We start from the raw sequence: 14920 nt of genomic DNA on the forward strand, positions 1-14920 counted from the left end.
AGAATGCTGAAGGAACTCAGCAGATTGGGCAGCATCTAGGGAAGGTTATGACTATTTGATGCTTTGGGCCGAGACCCCTCATCAGGATTGGAAAGGACGGGGCAGAATTAGCCTCTTCCTTTCCAGTCCTATTGAAGGGTCATTTCCCTCAATAGATGTCGCCTGACCCACTAAGTTCCTCCAGCATTTTGTGAGTATTGCTCAAGATTCCCATCAACTGCATAATCTGTGTCTCCTTTACATCCTTGTTGTTTTGTAGTTCATCTATATTTTTTTCTTTTTATATTGGTTTGCCTAGACAAGATGGAAAACACTAGAACTCCTTCAATCAATGCCATACAGTTAAAGCAATTGGATGGAGAATGTTTCACAGAAATTTTGCTAACTTATTTGAAAATCATTGCTTTGAAATCAAACATTGTCTATGCAGTGGCAGTAGAAAAAATTAAAGTAGCCATTCTACCTTCTAAAAAATGCTAAAAAAATGTTGTTTCCAATACATTGATCTCTATGACATTACCTCATCCATTGTAGCAAGGACAGCTTGTTTGTGCAAAGGTGGCAGCTTGGAAAGTGGATCACATAAAGCCTCTGTAATCCTGAAATATAGCAACATACAGCACAAAGAGACAGAGACAATTCACCTAATCTCAGAAATAAGATAAATATATAGTGTCCATTCTGTGTGGACAGAAATCATTTAAAATAAATCCTTTAAATGCAGGTGAAGATCCCCTGTTCAAGCACTCAAAAGTCCATAGTCTCAAAAAGCAAAAACTGCAGATGATGAAAATTTGAAATAAAAACAAAGGCTGGTTCAGCAAGTTCAAAGCTTCATAGTTTTGGTTTAGAGGCAATGAAGGCCGAATAAATGGTTTTATGAAATAAGGCGGTGATTTCCCTGCTAATATGATGAACCAAATACTGAGGCTTTGGGCCTACCCTAGGCTGATCCAACGATTTGGATTTATGGGCTCAGTTTGGTTCGGAATGCCGTTGTTGCTTGCTTCTATTGCTTGCATGATTTGTTTCGATTTTTTTCTATCTCTGTGCGCATTGGGGTTGGTCTTTTTTTTTAAATTGGGTTCTTTCAGGTTCCTCGCTTTGATAATAAATGTACTTTGAATCTTGGAAACATTGGAGATTCTAATAACGTTCTAGTACTAAATGTCAAGATTGGCTGCTGAAAGAACTGATACTTTAAGAATGTGTATTTATATGAAGCTTCTTATTGATCTGGAAGCACAAAGCAAAAACAGAAATCGCTGGAACTGCTCAACTGGTCAGGCACAATCTATGCGGAAGGAAAAAGAGTTAATTTTCAGGTCCTTTCAACATTACTTCTTCAACTAACACCTGACCTGTTAAGTATTTACAGTACTTCGTATTTTTATTTCAGACTTTCTGCATTTGCAGTAATTTGAATTGAAATTCTTTCAGCCTGATCAGGATACAACACAAGCAAAGGATTTTCATAAATAAGTTTCATATTGCAGTTTAGTTTAGTTTTTGAGTACATTGATTTAAGATAATTATTTTTGAAATTGTTTTTGATCATTCAAAATTAAAATAAATGATGTAAACTCTGATTATATATTAGAAGCAAATACATTAGATTAACTTATTTTAATTAATTTCTCAGAAGACTGCACCTCTCATCTGTGGTAGAGGCAAGTCGGTCTATATTTTGCATTAACTCTTCATCAGATCGATAAGATGATGGTTGTCCTGGAGATCGGTTCATGGAACTGCTGCTTTCCGATGTGTACCTAGGGAAAGTGAATATATTTACAAAGAATTACATACACAAATTAATCTGCAATAGCACAGCTGTCCTTGGGAAAAGTACAAGGAAGTCAACGTAGCCTGAAATTGAACATCGCAGACAGACATCTGTTCATGTCTCAAATAACTCCATATTCAACCACGTCTTGTTTGGCTAAAAAATGGATTTCCACTTATTTCAACACGCCCAAGAACACAATCTATACAGATGGCACAATTGTTTTGTTAGCTTCTGGTTAGAGTGGCCTCGAAATAGATGTAACTTATGTAACTCGGGGGTCTTTTCCTGCTTAGACAAATATTAGCTAAAATATACAAATTAAAGGTAATAGCAAATTTGAAAAAATAAATGTTACACAAAAGTACTTTTTAAAATGACAAGTTAGACAGTAAAAATATTTTTCAGAAATTCACTGAATCTTGTCTATGAATTCCTATCTGAAGAAATCTTGAACAAAATGCACATTACACAGGGACCAGCAACAGACTGGAAATAGATTTTCAGGGAGGCCACAAGTCTTTGACCAAGTGCAGCAAACTGGTAAACTCAAAGGCATAAGACTATGTGCTGAGGAGCACTGAAGTTGGGTATAGTCACCATAAAGATGTTTTGCAGAATATTCACTGTTTAGGGCACTCTTGCCATTGCATTCTAATTTGTTTAAATCTGTGTTAAAGCACCCTGTATGTTTGCTCAGGGCTTTTTTAAAAAAATTACTTATCTAGAGATACAGCACAGCAACTGGCCCTTCCAACCCAATGAGCCTGCACTGCCCGAACACACTCATGAGACCAAGTAATCTACTAACCCGAAGTGTCTTTGGAACTTGGGACAAAAGTGGGGCATCCGCAGGACTCTTGTGGAGAACATATAAACTCCTGGCAGCAGCTGGAATTGAACCCAAGTTGCTGGTACTGTAAGAGCGTTACACTAACTGCTACCATGCCACCCCACAAGCGAAAGTTGGTAACATTAGTGCTAAGTATTGCTAAGTAAACATTTCATGTTAAAGACCCTTCATCAGAACATTCTCCAACCTGAAATGTCACCTGTTTCTTTCCCCACAGATGCAACCTAACCTGCTGAGTATTCGGTTTTCCCACATTTTCTTTTTTTTTGTTTTAAATTTCTGGCATCTGCATTTTAAAATTTTTATTCAATTGTTCAAGTTTGGCCTCATTCAACCATGCACATATATATTGCTAAATGAGAGCAAGGTGCACAACACTGTATATATAACTCACATACATAACATGAAGAAATATCACCACAAGTACTAATAAGGTGCATATACAAGTTAAAAAGTCAACCGCATAATGCTACTAGCACTTCAGACATGCTGAGACCTGGGTTCAGGCAGGGAGTTCAGTAGTCTTATGATTGGGGAGGGGGGAAGAAGAGCAAAATAGCTGTTTCCCACCTTTACAGTGTTTGTCCTAATGCCTCAGTACCCCCTGCCTGATGATTTGGGGGGGGGGGGGTCAAAGAGATTGTTGTTTGTTTAGTGTTAGCCAAATCCATGGAAATGGAAGTCCTCTAGAAACCATTGTTTACAATTACAAATTAACACTTTGATTGGAACATTAAGCGGACATTCCAACTGCCCTCACAAATATTCAGAGAACTCACCAACTCGTTTCACTGTGCACTCTTCAACTAAACATGGTAAAAATGCTACTTGCCTCTCAACTTACCTGTGGTGGTTCACGTCAACGGGCATAATCTCAATCTCTAAAGGAAGAGTCAAGACAAAAATATCCAAAGTGACGACAAGGTCATCTAGATCAATCAATTTGACTGGGAAGTTCTCCAGGCAGCTGATAATTTCACCTAAATGAAGAAAATTAAACAAGTGAAAATATTTTCTGTTCAATGTAAACGAAAAAGAGACTGTGAGGAAATAAAGGAATTGCAAGAACTATTCTTTCAGGTTAAACAGGAGTTGAACATTATCCCCAGAATAAAGCAGCCATTTTCCTCTTAGTGAACAGCTTTTAAAAAAAAAGATTCATAGGGCAACGCAGCACAGATAGATGTCCTCAGTCCAATGAGTCCATGCCAAATATGGTGCCCACACGGCTAGTCTGAATTTCCTGCACTTGCCCCATAGCTCTGTAAACCTGCCCCCTCCATGTGCTTCTGAAATTATACTATTGTAACAGCCTCAACCACTTCCTTTGGTAGCTCGTCCCATTAACTCACCAATCTCTGCATGAAAGAGTTGACCCTTAGGTCCTCTAACTCTTTTCCCTCTCACTGCAAATCTAGTTTTGGACTGACCACCTAACCCCCCCACGGCAGAACAGATTTTTACCATCCACTTTATTTACCAAGATAACAGTAATGAGATTCATCTGTCATCAACCAGCTTCCATCAGATACTTAAGTTGCAAGATGGGACAATAGAAGAAACCTTGCATTAAACCAAATGGCTAATACAGTTATACCAGCTGTTCATATGACATTGAAGCAATCAATGATGTGAATTGGCCAGTTATCAACCAAGATAGCCTGATTGTACAGCACTTGGAGCCACAATTACTATGCCAAATGACAATCTAGACTTCCAGTCAGAGCTCTGTTCATTGGCATCACGTTATCCTGAAGAAATGACAGATAGGGAGAAAAGTGAAAGGATGAAATAAAGAGGATGGCGATTAGAATAACGGTAACATAGACCACCTTGACTGAAGGCTGTCAGGAAAATGGAATGCTTGGTGTTCAAGAAGTGAAGCACAAATTAAGAAATAAGCAAGTCACACAGGGAGGGAGATGATGATATTCTAGAGCATATTATGATTAAAGAGGAGATATTAAATGTCTTAGGCATAAAGATGGATAAGCACAAGAGATTCTGCAGAAACTGGAAATCAAGAGTAACACACAAAGTGCTGGAGGAACTCAGCAGGTCAGGCAACATTTATGAAGGGGAATAAACAGTCAACATATCAGGGCAAGACCCTGACTGGAAAGGAGGGGTCAGAATATGAAGGAGGGGAGGATGGGAAGGAGTAGAAGCTGGCAGGTGATAGGTGTAGCCAAGTGAGGCAGAAGGTGGAATTCCATTATGCATAAAAATGGATAAATCTCTGGGGTTTGAAGAGATGTATCCCAGGCTACTACAGGAGGAGATAGCTGGGATGCTGACAGACTTTTAAATCATCATTGACTGGAGGACAGCAAATGTAGTTTCTTTAGTCAAGAAGAACAGCATTGATAAGCCAGGTAGCTACAAGGCAGTGAATCTTACTGGTAGAGAGGCCAGTACTAAAGGTTTTGAGGGACATGATCAGAGTCACATCATCAAGGTGGCTTTGTTGTGACATCCTATCGGACTACTCAAATTTTTCAAGGATGCTACTATATAGATGAAAGCAATGTGATTGATGGAATTTAGTATGGTATTTGATGAGGTCCTGCATGCAAGTCTAGAACCACTGAGATCAAAAGCAAATTAGATTCAAAACTGGCTTAGTAATAGTAGGCACTGTGACAGTAGAGGGTTACTTTTGTGATTGGAAACCTGTGATCACTGGCATATCACAGGGATTGACACTGGGATATTTAAGGTTTGTAGCATACATTAAGAACTTTTCAATTATGAAGAAAGCAAGGCAGTTCCTCTACTTTCTTGGGAGTTTGAGGAGATTAAACATGACAGCTAAAACTTTGACAAACTTCTACAGATGTGTAGTGGAGAGTATATTGACTGGCTACATCACAGCTTGGTATGGAAACACCAATGCCCTTGAACTGAAAATCCTACTAAAAGTAATGATATGGCCCAGCCCATCCCCACCACCGAGCACTTCTACATGAAACCCTGTTGTAGGAAAGCAACGTTCATCGTCAGGGTCCCCCACCACCCAGGACAAGCTCTCTTCTCACTGTTGTCATCAGGAAGTTTGTACAGGAGCTTCAGAATTCAAACCACTAGGTTCAGGAACAATTATTACCCTCAAACATCAGGCTCTTGAACCAAAGTGATTAACTTAAATAAACTTCACGCCCCAGCATTGAAGCGTTCCTACAACCCATGGACTCACTTTCACGGACTCTTCATCTCATGTTCTCAATATTTATTGCTTATTTATTTATTATTATTTCTTTTTATATTTGAACAGTTTGCTGTCTTTTGCACACTGGCCAAACCCCCAAGATGGTGCGGGCCTTCCATTGATTCTGTTATTGCTATTATTCTATAGATACACTGAATATTCCCATAACAAAATAAACTGATGGGTTGTATATGGTGATATATATGTACTTTGATAATAAATTTACTTTGAACTTTGAAAGCAGGAGATAAAGAGTCATACAGCACAGAAACAGGCCTTAAAGCACAACTGATCTATGCCAAGTAAGATTCCCATCTAAGCAAGTCCCAACTACCTGCTTTCAGCATATACGCCTCAATCTTTTTTTTATCCATGTACCTGTCCAAGAACCTTCCAAATGTCGTTAAATGTACCTGCCTCAAACACCTCCTCTGGCAGCCCATTCCATATACCGTAGATTCCGGACTACAGAGCGCACCTGATTAAAAGCCGCTGGCTCTAATTTTAGAAATAAAATCAATTTTTTAATTGTAAAGGCCGCACCGGATTTTAGGCCGCAGGTGTCCCACGTTGTAATATGAGATATTTACACAGAAAGATATTACACATGAGGATTTTTTAACTTTTAATTAAATCCATATGGTAACAAAAACAAATACATATTGCAAATGCTTTTTTTCGAACCGTGCCCGTAACGCGGCTACTTTTAAATATACGTTGCGTATACTTCTTTACTGAACAACATTCCAATATCTCCTAACGACTGGTAAAAAATATATATACTGCAGCCTACCAGGAAAAGTTATTGATCGCCTTTAACTTAAAAGCAGCGTTTTCGCTCCGCCGTCCCGTTTATCGCAAACGGCATTTAAAAGCAGCGTTTCGCTCAGATCTAATGCCGCTCGCCCCCCTCCTTTCCGTTTATCGCAAACGGTATTTTTCCCACAAGACGCGGCGAAACCGGGTGTGACGTCATAGCATCCCGCGATGTAGTACAGAAAACAAATATAGTTAAAACTCTTCTAACTTTAACTAGAAAATGAATTACTAAGCGAAAATATTATAAACTAAGTAACTGCCATAAAGGCAGCACAATGCTTTTCTTCGAGTGTTTTCCATGTTGATGAGGGTAAGTACAAATGACTGATTTACAATAATTTAATTGTGAAAGTGCACTTGATTTATCGTACAATTTCATTGGACCTCTGTGAACTACTCATCAATTTTATTGGTCTACTGTTATGAGGCAAAATGTTTACGAGGCGGCATGAAAAAAATCATGTATTAGCCGCTCCGTTTTAAAGGCCGCAAAGTTCAAAGCTGTTCAAAATGTGGGAAAAAAGTAGCGGCTTAAAATCCGGAATCTACGGTACTCATCGTCTACAGCGTGAAAAGGTTGCTCAAGTTCCTATTAATTCCACCTACCTTATCTTAAATCTATGCCCTGTAGTTCTCTATTTCTGAACTCTAGAAAAATAACTGCATATGTTGACCCTATTTATGCTCCTCATGACTGTATATGTCATGAGTAAATTTGCAAAAGGACACAAAATCCTGCAATGTCACTGAGAGTGAATAGTTTCAGATATAGATCAGCTGGTAAATTGGCTAGAGCAAAAATGTATGGAATTAACTCTTGATAAGTGTGTAGTGATGCACTTTGAGAGGTCAAGTAAGAGTGGATCTACATAATAAAAGATAGTTGTATAAGGAATGAACTGTACAAATCCAAAGATGCCTGAAGGTGCTAACACTGATAGATGAGGTGCTAAAGTCAACATATGGAATGCAGGGCTTCATTAGCTGTGGCATAAAGTATAAGAGCAGATATGTTATGGTATAGCTTATGAAATATTAGGTCAGACCATATTTCGAGATTGTGCGCACTTTTGGTTGCCAGAGTTTGGAAAGGGTGTGATTTCTTTAAAGGAGGTTCAGAGAAGTCATAGAAAGATGAAGCTTGGAAACAGGCCTCTCGGCCCATCAAATCCATACTGACAATCAAAGACCCATTTACACTAACTCTAATCTCCCTACATTCTATCAGCTCATGCCCAATTCTATCATTCACAATTAACTTGCACGGTGGGGGAATTTACAGATGCCTACTATTTATAAACTTACTGACCTACACATCTTTGGGATGTGGAAGGAAACTGGAACATCTAGAGGAAACCCATGTGGCCATTTAGAGAACACGCAAACACCACCCAGACAGCACCAATGGTTGAACTCAGGCTACTGGCTCTAAGAGGCAGTGCCTCCACCAGCTGCGCCACTCTAAGAGATTCACTAGGATGTTGCCTGGGTTGGAGTATCTCAGTTAGGAGAGATTGGTTAAGCTAGCTTTGCTTTCTTTGGAGTAAAAATGGTGCAAAGTTATAGATAGGGTAGGGTAGATGGTAGTAAACTTCTCTCCCTAGTAGGGACATCTATAACCAGAAGGCATGCTTAAGGAGTTAAAAGTTTAGAAGGGATATAACAAAGGTGGTAGTTGGGATTTACAAATCATTGCATGAAAAATGATGGAAGCACAGACCAGCATTTATCTAGAGGAACACGACTTATCAGGGCAAAGAAAGACCAAGAACTGGTACATAAACTTACTATAGGTATGTACTGAAGGGGCAGGCTTCTATGCTGTATGACTTCTGACATTATTATTTAAACTTTCCTTCCAACCTTGAGTTCTTTACTTACCAAGGCAAGTGGGCAGTGATTCCACTGGTATGGACTCCACTGAAAATGGCCCATGGCATTTTTTCCCACTGAGGGAACAAGTAAGATGAACAAATAATGGTGGCATCTCCTGATCAGGAAAGTCTTGCTCATTTAAAGAATCGCCCCCAAGAACACTGAACGAATCATCATCTCTATTTACTGTATTGGTATCCGAGAGCGAATCAGCATCCTGCAATTCTCTGTCAGATTTTTCCCTATATTCGACCTCTAAATCTGGATCGCTGTCTGTCACTACACAGCATCCTGATGTACTCCCTGCAAAGACATAATATTTAACATTTTAAAGCTAGATAGCAGTTCTTACTTGAAATAAGTATTGGCAATTGCTTGTTTTTAAGTACCAAGCTCAGGAATTGTGTATTAAAATCATATTTTTAGAGAAAGTCTGGCACAAGGAATTAAAATTTATCACCATAATCTCAGGTTGGATATGAATTATAACTTAACTATTTTAATGGATAACATTTTTTTTTGATGATCTTGAAAAACTTTATCTCAATTATGAGTAATTTTCAGCCAGTCCCTCTCACAAAACATTCAAATAAGTCTCACCCTGCCAACCTACAAGGATAGCTGCCACAGGAATACAAAACATCATGGCACAATAGAAAATGTTTACAACTTCAACTGAAGTTAAATTGTAGATATAGTTTGATCCACAGAATTGCAAGACCACAAATTCACTTATCTTCTTGAAAGGACACTCTTTATATATAAACAGCATGCTGTACCCATCTCACAAACAAGCACTGAATTTGCAAATCCATGCAATATATGTGGTTATCGATTTTGAGAACATGAAAATTCATTGATCAAATATAGACACTGAATTACCAGAGACTCCCAGATCACTTTGCATCCAACCCATACTTTATCCAACCTGGAAATGATAGATACCAACAATGTGTGCAGTATCTGGAATAAGCTTAATTCCCAAGTTCAATAATATACTTAGTGAGAAACAAACAACTAAATTGATGCTTATAACAGGCAATGAAACCATAACACATTAAAAAATTCAGAACATCTCACCTTCCTCCCCTGCCATCTCCAGCTCCGAAAGATCATTATCCTCACTCTGTTTTCGTTGTCTTTCATCCTGATAATTCTCTTCCTATAAATTTCAGGACAAAGTGCATTTTAGAAAAACTCCTTTACAGGAGTCACAGTTACAGTTCTTGTCAAATCAGTCATAGATATCCACTTCTATACACAGAAGATATATGGCTATTGAATTAAAGCCACTATCCTGACTATCTATTTGATTTAGAACCATAGGATCATTACTTCTACTTGCTCAGTTGGCATTCCAATCCTGAAGACACTTTAACCTTACAGCCAAGTTCACCAACCCTGCTAAGCTACTGAACTAGGTGCTAAACAGAAATTTCTCCACAGAGACCTATTGCAGAATGTTGAAGATGTCATAGAGAATGATATTTTTATAGTATTAACTGCTGCACCACAGTGCCTTTGTTTGGAGTCATCACAGTCATGCTTCTGAAGGTCCTCTGTTCACGATGGGTATTTTACTGAGGGTTAAAGCAATTGCAAAGCAGACATCAAAATTTAAGCTTCTTGAAAACGTCATAAATGAGGAAGAATGCAAATAAGTGCTGTTTGCCTTTTTTAAATTCCAAAACAACTTAATATCACAATGTATAAAGTACTTCTAAAAATAAACAATACATATATACAGCTATTTAGATCTCTGAAGAGAATTAATCTAAATGTAAAATATCTCAAGGTTGTTCAGAAAATTTAGAGAAGGTTATTTTCCCTTTCTCCTTTACTATTTAAAATCCAAGGCTCTAAAGAACACAAATGGTTGTTAAGAATGTTGGACTTGCGAGGTAGTGTTGCTTTCCAATGGATGAGTCATGATGTTAATTTACACATAACCATGTGGGATAAGTACAGTGTAATTACCATGCCCATGAAACAAACTCCAGGATAAGTTAAAGCAAAACAGTATAATAGCTTCTATTTTAAGAGGTTAATCCTATTAGTAAAAATAAAATGCTTCCATTGAAGTCTTGGTTAACTTATGATCATTGAGCACTGCCAGTGTGAACCTACTTGTTCTCAACAACGCAGCCTCTTTCATGTCTCATTCTGATGGCTGTAGTAGGAACCATATAATACAATTTACTAACTGCGGTGTTAATCTGCTGTTAGTATCATGATATGGAGCTTAGCACAATTTTTTCAAAATCTCCAAACCAATGCCCTATTATTGTGCATGCACCAGGTCACCACAGACTTGCCTCTTTCTTTGTTGTGGGAGAACAGTAAAAGAAGTAATAAGGGTTTGAAGGCACTGTCTTGAAATGCTGCCGTCCAATCTCAAGGAACTTGTCCTGCAAAGACAAAAATTTAAAATAAGGTATTGCCACATGCTGGAGATTTAAATGAAAAATATGAACTTATCTTGGCAGTTTTTAGTTTTGAAATCTACATTTTAAAACTAGTTTCACATTGTGAAAAACCATCAAATGAGCCATGTCAGAAATAAATTAAAGTAAAAACTAATGAGCTACATGTTTGTCATGTCACTGTAGCCTAGCACTCCAGATTAGTTACTCCAGATTTGCTGAATGAGATCATATGTTAAAAGGTTGTAATAATTACCAAAAAAAGATGCAAACATGAGGTTTGTGAAAGTTCCAGAACATAATGGAGTACCAGTAAGGAAAGAGAAAGCAGCATACATGAGCAGTCTAATAAAAAACATTAAAGGAGAATGGTGCATATAAGTAAAGATTAACTGAAGTTAGTTTTACAACAAGGGGATTTGAAAGGGCAAGCTGCAGAAAAATTAGGAAGGCCAAGTATTCTATAAATGGTGGGAGTCAAAGATAGTGTTGTTCAGAAGACCTATGTAACATTGTACAGGAATCACTGAAAATTAACATGTAGGTACAACAAATATACAGAAAGGCAAATGGTAGATTGGCCTTTAACACAAAAGGATTTGAGTAACAATGACTTGTTGCAACTAGGTATGACCTGCTGTGATCACAAATGAAAAACAAATCTCGTCTCCCCAACTAAGAAAGGACACGCTTGTGATTGATTCTTAGAAGGGTGAGTTTAGCGAATGTGGCAAGATTAACCATGCTAGGCCTGTATTTATTTAACAGAGCAAGAGGTGCCTGCAGTGCACTGCAGGAGAAGGACATGATGGACACAGTGGGGTGGTTCCCTGAGCAGACCATCCAGTTCATCTGACAAAATGCCTCATCGCCAGACCTCACTAACAGGCACCAAGACCTCGCCTGGCTGGCAGTGAGAGGGGCCCTCCCACTCCGATCCCTCCTGTACACCTAAAACATCGTCTCCACACCCCTCTGCCCACGGGAGGACTGTAGTGAGGAGGAGTCGGTGACCCACCTCTTTGCACACTGTGGGTTCGCGGAGAAGGTGTGGAGGAGGATGGAAGGGACAGTGTCGAGATTCATCCCCAGCAGCTGCATAACAGAAGACTCTCTGATCTACGGGCTGTTCCCGGGAACGCACATGGAGACCAACATCCGGTGCTGCTGGCAGATCATCAACTCGGCGAAAGACGTTCTTTGGTCGGCCCAAAACCTGATGGTGTACCAGCACAAGGAGACGTCTGTGGGAGAATGCTGCCGACTGGCACATTCTCAGCTGCAGGAGTACATGCTGAGGGACGCACTCAAACTCGGTGCAGCCACCGCAGGGGCCCGGTGGGGAAGGACCACAATTTAGGGTTCTTCTCCCGCGGGAGTTGAGGGGTAGAGGGGGCGGGGTATATACCCCTAAACAAGTGTACGTAAATATGGAATAACAGAGTGCCACGTGGGTGGCGAAAAGTGTGAAAATGTAAAGACAGCAGTGGAAACAGTTGTAAAGGATTGAAAGTCATCGATTGGTTTATTGTATATAATTTATTTTTGAATAAAGTATATTTTGTTTAATAAAAAAAAACGGAGCAAGAGGTGATTTCACTGATATGTGCAGAATACTTAAAAGGTTTAATACAGGGATGACATTTTACTGTTGGTAGGTTATCAAGAGCCGGAATCAACCTCAAAAGTATGGGACAAGAATAAATTAATAAATTGCTTTACAAGTAGGCAATGAGCCTTTAAAATTCACTATTGGTAAGTAGTCCTGCTTCCTTTTACACTTAAAACTTTAAAAGTATTGTTAAATAGTGTGATAGTTAGCTGTATTGGGGCAAAGCGTTCTTGCATAACTAATACTAGTACATTAAATTAACTATATAGCATGGAGCAGGTGATGTGTTACTGCTGCGAGATGTGGAAACCGGTAGACCCCATTGAGGGACACGGCGACTACATTTGCAGCAAGTGTTTGTTGCTCGAGGAACTCCAGCTTCATATTGATGAGCTGCAGTCCGAGCTTCAGACACTGCGACACATCAGGGAGGGGGAGAGTTACCTGGACTCTGTGTACCAGGAGATAGCCACACCTAATAGATTAACTAATGTAGATTGCAGTCAAGCACAGGATGGTGTGGCTATGAGTGAGGCAAGTAGGGGAATCCAGGAGGTAGGACTGGAGGAGATCCAGGCCTTGCTCTTGTCCAACAGATTCGAGGCTTTAACTTCCTGTGAGGGCAGGAGCGGGGACTGTGGGGAGGATGAGCAACCTGCCCATAGCACCGTGCAGTGGGGGGCCATTCCAGAGGGGGGAGTCAATTGAAATGTTGTAGTAATAGGGGACAGTATCATCAGGGGGATAGATAGGGTTCTCTGCAACCGAGAGCGAGAGTCCCGAAGGCTACGTTGCCTGCCTGGTGCCAGGGTTAAGGACATCTCTTCTGGGCAGGAGAGAAACTTGCAGTGGGAGGGGGAGGATCCAGTTGTCTTAGTACACGTCGGTACTAATGACATAGATAGGACAAGGAAGAAGGTTCTGTTACAGGAATATGAGCAGCTAGGGGTCAAATTAAAAAACAGAACCTCAAGGGTAATAATCTCTGGATTATTACCTGAGCCACGAGCAAATTTGGCTAGGTTAAATAAAATTAGGGAGTTAAACGCGTGGCTCAAAGACTGGTGTGGGAGAAGTGGGTTTTGCTTCTTGGGACAATGGCACCAGTACTGGGACAGGAGAGAACTGTTCCAGAGGGACGGGCTTCACCTGAACCAGACTGGGGTTAGTGTCCTGGCGAATCATATAACTAGGGTTGCAGAGAGGTCTTTAAACTAACTAGTGGGGGGGAGGATTCTAGAGAGCAAATAATTAAAAAGACAATGGAGAAGGTAATGGATGTAGGTAAAAGTGGAGGAATAAAAAGACAGAGTGTGTCAGGAGGGGAAAGAATGTACGGAAATAAGTGTAAAGTTGTACAAAAGGAAAAGGTAGGAAATAAGTGTCAAACATATTTGAAAGTCCTTTATTTGAATGCACGTAGTATTAGGAATAAAATTGATGAGTTGACGGTACAAATAATTACGTATGGTTATGATATTGTGGCAATTACGGAAACATGGCTGCAGGGTGACCAGGACTGGGAATTAAACATACAAGGGTATTCGACAATTAGGAGAGACAGGCAAGAAGGAGAAGGAGGTGGGGTGGCTATGTTAATAAAGCAAGAAGTCACTGCAATAAAGCGAAATGATATTGGCTCAAAGGATCAGGATAATGAAACAATTTGGGTAGAAATAAGAAATAGTAAAGGGAAGAAAGCAGTGGTGGGAGTAGTCTATAGGCCTCCAAACAGCTGTAACTCAGTTGGTCGGAGCATAAATCAGGAAATAGTTGGGGCTTATAATAAGGGAACAGCTGTAATTATGGGGGATTTTAACTTTCATATTGACTGGACTAATCAAGTCGGACACGGCAGCCTTGAAGAAGAGTTTATTGAGTGTATTCGGGATGGGTTCCTTGAACAATACGTTACTGAGCCGACAAGGGGGCAAGCAGTCTTAGATCTGGTCCTGCGTAATGAGACAGGACTAATAAAAAATGTCCTAGTAAAGGATCCCCTTGGAATGAGTGACCATAACATGGTCGAATTCCATATTCAATTAGAGGATGAGAGGGTTGGATCTCAAACAAGCGTACTGAGCTTAAATAAAGGAGACTATGATGGTATGAGAGCGGAATTGCTTAAGATGGATTGGGAAAATAGATTAAAGGGTAGATCGGTACTTGATCAGTGGTGTATATTTAAGGAGTTATTTTACAACTATCAAGAAAAATATATTCCACTGAAGAAAAAAGGGTGTAAAAGAAAAAATAGTTATCCGTGGCTAAGTAAAGAAATAAAGCAAAGTATACGACTAAAAAGAAAGTTATATAAGGTAGCTAAATCTAGTGGGAAGATTGAAGA

At 39.5% G+C, this 14920-nt stretch overlaps 2 protein-coding genes across 2 annotated transcripts in view; one reads left to right on the forward strand and one right to left on the reverse strand.

Annotated features, from left to right (window-relative positions):
• Window positions 1-14920, reverse strand: part of LOC140719592 (KICSTOR complex protein SZT2-like) — a 59981-nt gene that overhangs the window by 7465 nt on the left and 37596 nt on the right. Inside the window, exons 11-16 of the mRNA XM_073034295.1 lie at window positions 10854-10946; window positions 9619-9700; window positions 8545-8841; window positions 3481-3616; window positions 1653-1769; window positions 521-599 (exon numbers count right to left, since the gene is read on the reverse strand). Coding sequence (XP_072890396.1) covers window positions 521-599; window positions 1653-1769; window positions 3481-3616; window positions 8545-8841; window positions 9619-9700; window positions 10854-10946 — 804 coding nt within the window. The remainder of the gene's footprint in view (window positions 1-520; window positions 600-1652; window positions 1770-3480; window positions 3617-8544; window positions 8842-9618; window positions 9701-10853; window positions 10947-14920) is intronic.
• LOC140719658 (uncharacterized) overlaps window positions 12620-14920 on the forward strand; it is a 50370-nt gene continuing 48069 nt past the window's right edge. The window contains exon 1 of the mRNA XM_073034439.1: window positions 12620-12716. The gene's annotated coding sequence lies outside the window, so the exon portion shown is untranslated. The remainder of the gene's footprint in view (window positions 12717-14920) is intronic.

The sequence above is a fragment of the Hemitrygon akajei genome, chromosome 32 (genome assembly GCF_048418815.1).
Source record: "Hemitrygon akajei chromosome 32, sHemAka1.3, whole genome shotgun sequence".
NCBI classification, from domain to species: domain Eukaryota; kingdom Metazoa; phylum Chordata; class Chondrichthyes; order Myliobatiformes; family Dasyatidae; genus Hemitrygon; species Hemitrygon akajei.